An 11,092-nucleotide genomic window follows, 5' to 3' on the forward strand; every position below is an offset into this window, starting at 1 on the left:
GTACTTATGGAAATAAAAACAACTGTCATAAACTTAATGACATTTTTCAAATTCAATTTATAAAAACTATAATAAAATATGTTGAGCCAAGTCTTTTTAATCGAAACAAAATACTCTTCACTTTAAACCAAAATTTGGACTATCTTATCTTTTATATTAAAATCTTAATAAGTTTACCAACAAGAAAACATCATATCCTAAATTTAAAATAACATCACATCATTTTTAAGATAACATCATATAATTTTTTTTTCTAGGTGAGAACAATGTTTGGTCAGTGTCCATATCTCTCGGCACAAGCTCTAAATTACTAGAATCTCTTTTTCTTAAATTTTTTTTTTTAAAAATAATAAAAAAATTGATGTTTCACAAAAAAAATATTTAATCTTAATTTCTTAACATTGAAAAACCATTAAATATTCAAATATTAAATATCTCACTTTTTTATAGAACATTCTTTTTTATCTTAACTAAATAATAATTTATAGCTCAGAAATATCAAAGATTAACTCATTTTTTCAACACATGTTAAAAATTTAGTAAACTCCTCAAGGTAGAATATTATTGAATATTTGTCAAAAGTAATTTACCAATAAAAGAAAAGAATATTTCCGTCAAAATAAAAAAGAAAAGAAAAGACGAAGAAAATCTCGCACACTATAAAATCTGAACACGGTTTGCTCCGTAGTGGTGGTTTCTTTCTTCACTCTCCCTAAACCCCGTCTCCACTTTCTCTCTCTAGAGTTTATCGCTCTAAAACCTTTAATTCCAAACACAACCTTGGAACAATGCTCCTCAAAACATTCCAATTCATCGAACGGTTTTCTAGGTTTCGTTGATTTCTCTGCAATCACTCTCACATTGGTAAGCATTTTCATCATTTTTTTCTGTGTTTGATTTTGATCTGATCATTTTGTTCAATTTTTTCTAAGCTGTTTGTTTGTGTTTTGTTGCAGAGACTGTGTTGGTGAGTTTGGTTTGAATCGTGCACGGGAGTTTGCTTGGTTTTTGCTGTAACTGTAAGGTTTTTTTGGGTTAAGAATTGAATGGGTATTTTGTGTTTTTTCCTTCGGTTTACTTCAGGTTTATGGTTTTTGTAGAGTTAGGGTTTCGTGAGAAATGAGGTTGAGATCTCGGACTCGGTCAGGGAAGGTTTTGGGTGAAGGGAAGGTTGTTCAGAAAGAAAGGGTTTCTGTGAAGAATGCTTGTGATAGTTTAGTTTCGGGTGATGAGGGTTTAGAGGCACCTTCGTCGTTGATTGAGAAGAAAGACGATGGAAATTTAGTTTCGGGTGATGAGCGTTTAGAGGCATCTACCTCTTTGGTTGAGAAGAAAGATGAGGATTTGGTTTCGGGGGACAACGGTTTAGAGGCACCTACCTCGTTGGTTGAAAAGAAAGATGAGGGTTCAGAGGCACCTACCTTGTTGGTTGAGAAGAAAGATGACGATTTAGTTTCAGGGGATGGGGGTTTAGAGGCACCTACCTCATTGGTTGAGAAAAAGGATGAGGATTTAGTTTCAGTGGATGAGGGTTTTGAGGCACCTACCTCGGTGATTGAGAAGAAAGACAAGGTTGAATGTGCTGGTGAAGTTGAAGGTGCTGGCGAAGTTGAATGTGTTGCGAAAACAAAATTTGACTTGGATTTAAATGCGAGTCCAAGTGAAAATATTGACTTAGCTGAGAATGAGAGCGGTTTGGATTTAAATGTGAGTGTGAGTGGAAATGTTGACTTAGCTGAGAATGGAAATAGTAGCCCTAGGAGTTGTTTGAAAGATGGTGATAGTTTAGAAGCTGAGGTTGATAGGGAGGAGAATGAAGGGTTGAGTCGGGCTCGAGTATTGCGGTCAAGATCAAAGAGGGGAGACGATAAAAAACCTGATAATGGAGGGAATGACGTTGCTGAGAATAATGGAGAACCTGGTGGGTTTGATGAGGTTAGAGAAGCTGATGGAGTTTTTACTGATGGTAACGAGAATGAAGGAGTTAAGGTGAAAATGGGAGGGAAGGGCAAGAGGAAATTGAAACGGAAGCGTGGGAGGCCTCCGAAAACGGAGATAAAAGCGAAAGATGAATTAGTTGATCAGCCACTGAGTAAGGTTGGGAGGCGTCCAAAAACCGAGATAAAAGAGAGAGGTGAATTAGTTGATCAGCCACCACGTAGGGTTGGGAGGCCTCCAAAAACAGAGATAAAAGAGAAAGATGAATTAGTTGATCAGCCAGCGCGTAGGCTTGGGAGGCCTCCGAAAACAGAGATAAAAGAGAAAGATGAATTAGTTGATCAGCCAGCGCGTAGGCTTGGGAGGCCTCCGAAAACAGAGATAAAAGAGAAAGGTCTATTAGTTGATCAGCCACTGAGCAAGCTTGGGAGGCCTCTCAAAGAAGTTATAAAAGAGGATGATCAGTTAGTTCAGCCACCTCGTAAGCGTGGGAGACCTCCCAAGACCGACCAACAAAAGTATCCCATGACCGTGTCACATAATAGTAAAGGAAAGGCGAGGCATGAAAATGGGAAAAAAGTTTCCAGTAAAAAGTTTAAAAAGAAGAGAACATCAAATACTGTGAGTGAACCTGCTGCTAATCGAATTAAATTACGTGAACAAAAGCAATTGGTGAGTAATCAAATGAAGAGGACATCAAGTACTGTGAGTGAACCTGCTACTAATCGAATTAAATTACGTGAACAAAAGCAATTGGTTAGTAATCAAATAATGGGATGTCTCTCAGATGCAGGATGGACTGTTGACCATAGACCTAGAAATGGAAGAAATTATATTGATGCAGTATATGTTGCTCTGGATGGAAAAACACATTGGTCCATAACCAAGGCGTACAAGAGGCTTAAAGAGCATTGTGAAGCGGGGAATGGTGAAGGTATGTCGTACAGACCAGGATTCAAATTTACACCAATACCAGAGGAAGATTTCAATTTACTGACTAGAATTGTTACTAAGAAAAGATGTTCAGTTAAATGTGTGCCATTTGAAGGAAAAGTTGGAAAAAATGTTGGTGGGGTCAATCGAAAAAAGAAAAAAATAAAACCAGGTTCTGGTGCTGGCAAGGGTAAGTCAGTGAAAGGGAAAATGAAAAGGAAACGATCACTTGCCGAGGACGGCGATACAGATCGTAAGCGGCACAAAACACAGAACAAGACGCGAGGTGCTTTGTTGGTTCGGGATGCTACAGAAGAGGTAGATTCAGTAATTAACGGATATGTGCCATACAGTGGAAAACGAACTGTACTTGCCTGGATGATTGATTTGGGCACAATCCTTCAAAATGGGAAGGTCCATTGTATGCAAGACAAGTTGGAAATTGCTCCACTGGAAGGTAGTATCACAGGAGATGGTATTCACTGTGGCTGCTGTAATTCAATCATAACAGTTTCTGACTTTGGAGTTCATGCAAGAAGCAAACAATCTGATCCTCTTAAAAGTATATATATGGAGGATGGAACTTCACTCCTACAGTGCCTGCTAGATTCATGGAATAAACAAGATGAATCTGAACGTAAAAGTTTTCATTTTGTTGATGTTGCGGGTGAAGATCCTAACGATGATACATGTGGTATCTGCGGAGATGGTGGAGACCTGATGTGCTGTGATGGTTGCCCATCAACGTTCCATAAAAGCTGCTTGGATATAAAAGTATGTCTCTTGATGCTGGCTGCACGGGTTACTTCAATTCATTTTGTTATAACTGATCTTAATAGAATTCTTTCACTGTAAATTTGTTATTAGGATATTTATTCTATTTCAAACTGTTATGAACTATTCATTTTCCCCTTTTCGTTTAGTATCTATGGTCTCATCGTCAAAAAGGGCTTCAATATATGTTAATTTGGTGACAATTTAATAGATTTGTTCAACATCTGTGCCTTTTCTTACCTATTGCTTCTTGGTGAAAATATATATGCTTGTTTTTTTTTTTGTTTCTGAATTTCTAGAAGATTTCATGAGAATTAATGGGAAAATCTTATTGTTATTTTATATACTTCACATTGGGAAAATCTTGTTATTTAATATACTTCACATTTCTGAATTCCTCTTGCTTATTGTTATTATATACTTCTCATACTTTACATTTTTATGACACATCTGCATATTGAAAATTGTGCAACTTAATCATGTTCTGGAAAATAAAGCTTCTTTTTTTTACTTGCAGAAGTTTCCATCTGGTGACTGGAACTGCATTTACTGTTGTTGCAAATTTTGTGGGTTGGTTGGTGGATGTTCAAACCAAAGTGTTGTCAATGACGAGTTTACTATGCCTGCATTGCTCACATGCCATTCATGTGAGGAAAAATGTATGCCCTTATCTATATTCTTTTGATAGTTAAATACTTATTTATCACAAGGGGTTGTGTTTGTGTTACTTCCCAGTTAGAAATGAATATGGCTTTTTTACCTTTTGTAGTTCACAAATCCTGTATTGAGGCAAATGGTGGTAAGACTGATGATTCCGGGAATGCATTATTTTGCGGAAACAAATGTCAAGAGGTATGGTATATTTTCTTTCATAGTTTCATCTGCTCGAGTTTTAATCACTGTATGTAATTGGTTGATGCTAAGTTAGTTGTATATTTGTAAGTTGAACTGGGCTAAAATTTGACTTGAAGTAGTTGCTATAATTTCAATTGTCTGTGATCTCATCTTTATAAATATTGCTTAATATTTACACATTCTGGTCACTACAGACAAATTGTTAATTTTTTTTTTTGACCTCCAGTTATCCGAGGGACTTGAAAGGCTTCTTGGGGTTAAACATGAAATCGAAGATGGGTTTTCTTGGTCTTTTATTTGGCGATCAGATGTTGGCTTTGATGCTTCTCTGACAAAACCTCAGCTGGTAGAATGTAATTCTAAGCTGGCTGTTGCATTATCAATAATGAATGAGTGCTTCATGCCATTTATTGATCATAGAAGCGGGACCAATCTGATCCGCAGTATTGTATACAATTGTGGGTAAGTTCAAGTGGCCTCTTTTTATATATCAAACTAGCATTGTCCAGATCATGCATTTGCCCTTGCAGATATTCCTTGGTGGTTGCAAAACTTCATGTTCTGCAATTCAACTTGATGCTATATATGTATGACCACTTAAATGCTCATGCCCAACAACTATATGTAGGACAATCCAAGAGTGATCCTTTTGACGGGATTGTTCCAGATAAAAAATCCCAGAGTACGCTCTCTGCAGGCTTCTTCCCTAATAAACCTGGAGTGTTCCCCTAGGATGGAGTGCTCTCAAGATTTAGATATTCTCCAAAGAAGCAAAAATGACAATATTTTTCATTGTTCACAAGCCTAAAATCTAAATTACATAAGGCTCTTAAACCCCACGATATTGTAAATCAATTAATTAAATAAGTAAAGATAATAAAAAGCCTAGATCGATTTTAATTAGATGTTAAATCTTAATAAAGTTTCCTAAACTAAGATCAGGAGTCCCACATTAGAGGATATATTGTCTGAAAAAGTGTTTATAGTTGGCAGACATGCTTGCCTTACAAGTTTTTTTTGGGAGTAAGAATGAGTTAAGCTCAATCTAAAATCTAAGATGATACCGGAGCTTATGTATGATCCGCTTGGCCACCCACTCGGGTCACACCCTAAGTGTCATGCAGTATCATCTTTAGATGGTATCCAATCCTATCAGTTGGGTAACTCGCCATAGTATTTACTCACCAAAACCAATGGTAGTGGGCATGAAGAAATAAGGTCTGACAATAGCGTATAAAGAGTCGTATTCCTCACCTTAAATAGTTTTGTAAGAATTAGTTAGATCTAATGCAAAATCTGAGAACATTTAAGAAATAAATGACAGTGTCAAACTTATATGCTATTGTCAGACCTTATTAATGCAAAATCTGAGAACATTAGAGATGTTAAATATTATTCTTATACCATACACAGTACTTATATGCTTGTTACAATTTTTAGGTCAAACTTCAAACGCCTGAACTATAGTGGATTTATTACTGCAATTCTAGAGAGAGGTGATGAGATCATATGTGTTGCATCTATCAGGTATTTGTCCACTGAAATTTTTGATATGTTTATATATGCTTTTATAAGCAGTCAGAATTTAACATAAATGCAGGGTGAAGGCTGGATTTAGATTTTTTATTTAATGGTTTAGTGTATCCGGTACTTGTTTCAGTTACCGTTTTTTGAAATTAATATGTTATAGGTATTTCTTGCTCAGATAATCAGTATTACCTTGCCTTACATTATTGTAAGCAGATTAATTACCTTTCCTTACTTAGACTGGAATCTGCTGTTGATCATGTGCGTATCAACAGTTAAAACTTAAAACATCACTATATGATGAATGAGTGGTGCTAAAAGGTTGCCCTACTCATAATAGTTACATATTCGGATATTGGTTCTTATTGTTACAAAAATATTTGGTTTGCTACTAAATAAAGCTAAACATGTGCTTCAATCTGTTAAAAAATGTGCTGTTTGATATTTTACCCCGTGATCTAAAAAATAGTAAGGTCTGGTGACAAATATGGTTTGGTAATGTGTGGAGCTGATCCATGAAGCACTTGTTACTAGGGGTATACTTGATGTAGGATAGCTAAATAGTTACTGATAGAGGGAGACCAAGGTAAACTATAAGCCAAAATGTTAACAGAGAATTGGAGTTGAATGGTATTCCTTTTCTGAAGTTTCCTTACTCATCTATAATAAGATATCATAATCATAAATTTGTCCTTGATTTTCTGTGCTATAGCTAAAACAAAATTTCCCCGTGTATAGCTTTACTTCCCTGCCCAGCAAACATGTGTAATCCATTGTACTTGGAGAAGTATTTTCTTTTAAGCAATGGAAGAGACAGATTTTTATTCTGATGATTATAGTTTTTGATTGATCAAATAGGATCCATGGGAACCAACTTGCAGAGATGCCATTCATTGGAACCCGCTATATGTATAGGCGACAAGGAATGTGCCGTCGGCTTCTAAATGCCATTGAATGGGTAAGTTCAGCATTTTATACATGTCTCTTCAGTCTTAGTTGCACAGAATTTGGCTTGCTCATTATTGAATTAGATATAACAATTTTCAATTTTTTGCTTTTTCCATTTTTTCAATTATGTCCTTATCCTTGATTGCATAAAAAATTCTTTTAGCCTGTAAATTTTTTTCTTCCGGCTAATCTTACTTCTGTCACTTTTTTCAAAAAGAAATGATCTGCACCATATTAACTTAGGGTGGGATACTGTTTTAGTTTGACGCCGAAGTGTAGGACATTTGACATGATTTGCTCAATACCTTGCTTAAAATAGGAATCTTAAATTGATTCATTTTTGCTTTTATTTCTAGAATGTGGAGAAAATGAAAGCCAAATTTATTTATTGTGCTCCGCTTTCATATTAACAAACTAGAGTGTAGAGTCTTAGACCCATAGGATGCACAAATGAACTAAACAAGGGAGTAATATTTACAGAAAATTTATATTAAGGATTTTCTAAAACAGCAATACTTAAAAAATATTTAATATAGTCAGTTAATAATTGTCACGTACATACAGACTTAAATTTGTTTCACATAGGTTTATAAAATTTTTTAAGTACTTGCATAAAAATCAACTGAGTTGTGTAAATTACATTGGTTGAACATAAGTTGAACAAAAATATTTAGCCTTCTTACTTTTATACCACATTTTAGCAGATTATAAAAACGAACAAGACCATAATATAGTAATACGCTTTTCATATTGTAAAAGAGTTAAATGTAACCAAAACAGCATGCGAAATAAAAAAATCACGTACTTAGTATATCATATTTTGGTAAAATCTATTGGAAAGCTATGAAACTAAATGAGAGCCTATCATTTTTTTGCTGCAACTGTATTATTGTATGCAGATGTGTTGTCCTATTTATAAAGAATTACATCCCAACTCTTGTAATAAACAATTGTATCATGAATAGCTTCATAAGCCGCCCTTGCTGTAACTGAACACTGAAAGAGAGAATTAGTTAGTATCAGTGGTCAATTTATTGGCTTATGTATATATTGGAGGCAGCTAGATAGATGAGAGTTGTTCGAAGTGGAATAAGGAGAGATCAGGCCCTTTCAAACACCCTGGTAGCTTGTATTCTGGTCTTGATGCGTGGGGGTTGTAGACAGTGAATGGTGTTAAGTGTCAGCCTTCAACCATTTTCTTTCTGTTCACAGATATTCTTTAATTTCTAGTTCATTCATTATTATGCAGTACCCGTTCTATTAGATTTCCTGCCAGTCTTTTTATATAAAACTTTCCTTTATTTTGTCCTAATATAAGAAACAGACAAATCTTAACGTGTACTTGGTTATTTTTGAATCAAAATTTAGTATTAATTCCTTTAAATACTCTTCCTTGGTCTTGATGATTCAATATTATTTCCGATGAAAAGGACCAAGGGTAGTATGTGGCAAAGTAAAATGGAGTTTTAGCTTTTTAATTTGAGGGTGATGGTTAGTCTTATTGTAGGACAACAGGAAAGGATAATGCTGCACTTTCATGTTATCTGTTTTCCTTTGGATCTTTCATTTTGCTGACATCAAAACTCAATCTCTGATTGTTATAGGCGCTCAATTCTTTACATGTTGAGGTATTAGTCATACCAGCTATATCAGAACTCAAAGAAACCTGGACCTCTGTTTTTGGGTTTGAGCCACTTGATCAAACAAGGAAGCAAATAACAAAGAACATGAATCTGTTGGTGTTCCCTCACGTAGATATGCTACAGAAGAAGATATCAAAGCATGAATTTACTAATGAAAATTTGATTCCTACTGAAGGTACATTTTCCTAGATGCTTGGCATGATCTGTTATTTTGGTTGTGTATGCTTGTAGATCTACGTCTTTGTTGTTCTTTTTCTAAGTTTGAACTTGTTTTCTGCATTTTTCATCATTTATCAGTTTGAATTTGTGTTCTCAATTTGTTGTCATTTTTCTATGTTTGAACTTGTGTTTTGCATAATGCAATTTGTTGTAGTTTCCAATCATAAGAAGAATCATACTGCATACGAGGCAGCAAATCAGGATGGGGAAGACTCAACAGGATCTGATTGTTGCAAGAAAATTGATAACTCATTGAATAACACACCTGACATTACTAGCGACAACATACAGAACAGTAAATCTACAAAAGATATCACATGTCAAGCTGTTCATGAACAATTGGTTGTGGACAGCAAAAGCACTGAGAATGCCGGTGACCATGTGGCTGATTCTTGTTGCCAAGTTGGAGACTACGATGGTGCACTGTTGGAGGTTACTGAAAATTGTTCAAACAAGGTCAAAGTAACAACTGAGGTTGGTTTAAATAACATCAGTGCTGAAAAATCTGTACTCTCTGGGGCAGAAAATATTCCTATTGACTCACAAGTTATGTTTAGGACAAGGGAATCAAAATATTCTGCTGACAGTAACCATGATTCACACAAGATTTCTGACAGCTGTGAACTGAGGGTTAAGACCGACTGTGCTCAACCAGATGGTATTGGATCAGAAGTACATACTCAATTTGACAATGGTTGTAGCACTCATTCTGTACCTGATGGTGATATTGCCTCTGGTGTAGCAGGTCTCCCGACCAACATCTTTACGAACACTGAATCACAAAAATTCACCCAAGATTTGCCTGTTAGTTGTGAAAACAATTCAAGTGTTGTTAGTGAGCCAAATGCTGATGAGGCAGAACTATGTTATTCCAAAACCATTGATCTCCAAACAAACAAAAATCCTAGAGATTGTCAATCTATACTAGTATCTTCTGGTATTTGTGAGAAAATTGCGAATGGTGTCAATGAGACGAATAAAGCTTCCAGTGAAGCTGATACCAGTTTTCTTCCTATTGAAGTAATTCTTGATGATAAACCTGGTTCTCATTCTATATCCAAGGGTCGCAGTGTCTCCGACGAAGCAGGTCTCACAACCAACATTTTGATGCATCTTGAATCACAGAGTATTACCAAACATTTTCCTGTTAATTGTGAAAACAATTCTAGTGGTCATGGTGCGCCAAATGCTGATGAATCCGAACTATGTCATTCCAAAACAATTGATCTCCAGACAAACATAATTCCTGAAGATTGCCAATTCATACTAGAATCTTCAGGTGTTTGTGAGAAAATTGCAGATGGTGTCAGTGAGAAGAATAAAGCGCCCAGTGCAGCTGATGCCAATGCTCTTCCAATTGATATTGAAGTAATTCCCAATAACAAGCCTGAGATAAAGGAGTCTTCAGAGCCAGCAGAGCTCGATTTGCAGGTTGATGAAACTGAACAGAGTGAAACTAAATCTGCTTCAGGTGCGGCTCTGCATTGTGCATCTGCTGGCAGTAATTCATGTGGTAGTGCTGACGGCTTAGTTCTGTCAAACAAGGCAGTTGAGTAGGGAAAAATATGGCAATGCATTCTGGAAAGGATCACAGGAATGACCTTGATCTTTAAACTCAGAAGGCGCGTCCTCCTAATTAATACGGCGAGATTTGCATTTTTAGCGAATTATTCTGTAAAAAATTCTTAGAATAGGGTGATCTTACATTTAGATAAAGATTTCTGGAGGATAGCTCCATTTTTTTGGAGGTGGATGAGTTAAAGAGAGGAACAACACAATGACCCGATGTCACAAGGCTCATGTATTTTGTTGCTCACATGGTTATTGCCATTTGGATGTGAATGGAGTAGAGCAATGCTTTTGTTATACTTGTTGCTTATACTTTTTCCCTTTTAGGTGTTAGAAAATTAGACATTGACATGATTAATTAAGCCTTGTAGATGGCAATGATCTTGTACCCTAATTGGCAGTGGTTACTGGAAAATTGAAATTTGAGTTTAGTTATTTTCAGAGTCTAGACGACAACCTGTTTTTTTCTATTATTTTTCTTTCCCTTTTCAGGGGTTGCTTTAAAGGAAATCGTGGCTATTCATCGTCTTGAAAAAGGAATGGAATATGAAAGTAAACTCAGCTTCATGCATCCAATTATTATGGTTATATAGTTATTTTTTTCCGACGTGCTTGTTTCTTCCACTTTGTGTTCTCCACTAATCTTCACTTCTGTTTCCGGGGAAACTCTATTTCCTATTGTGAGT

General features: G+C 35.8%; 1 protein-coding gene across 1 annotated transcript; it reads left to right on the top strand.

Moving 5' to 3' along the window:
* Positions 1-657: 657 nt before the first annotated feature.
* On the top strand, positions 658-10,847 carry LOC131644413 (uncharacterized). The gene is made up of 9 exons (XM_058914906.1): positions 658-864; positions 957-3,645; positions 4,163-4,304; positions 4,415-4,497; positions 4,727-4,962; positions 5,941-6,027; positions 6,886-6,985; positions 8,580-8,793; positions 8,992-10,847. Exons 2-9 carry the CDS (start codon positions 1,120-1,122, stop codon positions 10,392-10,394), a joined length of 4,791 nt encoding a protein of 1,596 aa, XP_058770889.1. The 5' UTR covers positions 658-864; positions 957-1,119; the 3' UTR covers positions 10,395-10,847.
* The last annotated feature ends 245 nt before the right edge of the window (positions 10,848-11,092 follow it).

This window comes from Vicia villosa, linkage group LG1 (assembly GCF_029867415.1).
Source record: "Vicia villosa cultivar HV-30 ecotype Madison, WI linkage group LG1, Vvil1.0, whole genome shotgun sequence".
Classification (NCBI taxonomy): Eukaryota; Viridiplantae; Streptophyta; class Magnoliopsida; order Fabales; family Fabaceae; genus Vicia; species Vicia villosa.

Excerpts from the sequence above, each read along its gene's own strand:
- LOC131644413 (XM_058914906.1), top strand. The coding sequence starts at position 1,120 with ATGAGGTTGAGATCTCGGACTCGGTCAGGGAAGGTTTTGGGTGAAGGG. Across the intron at positions 4,305-4,414 it reads CCATTCATGTGAGGAAAAAT|TTCACAAATCCTGTATTGAG; the intron begins GTATGCCCTTAT and ends TACCTTTTGTAG. Across the intron at positions 8,794-8,991 it reads AAATTTGATTCCTACTGAAG|TTTCCAATCATAAGAAGAAT; the intron begins GTACATTTTCCT and ends AATTTGTTGTAG.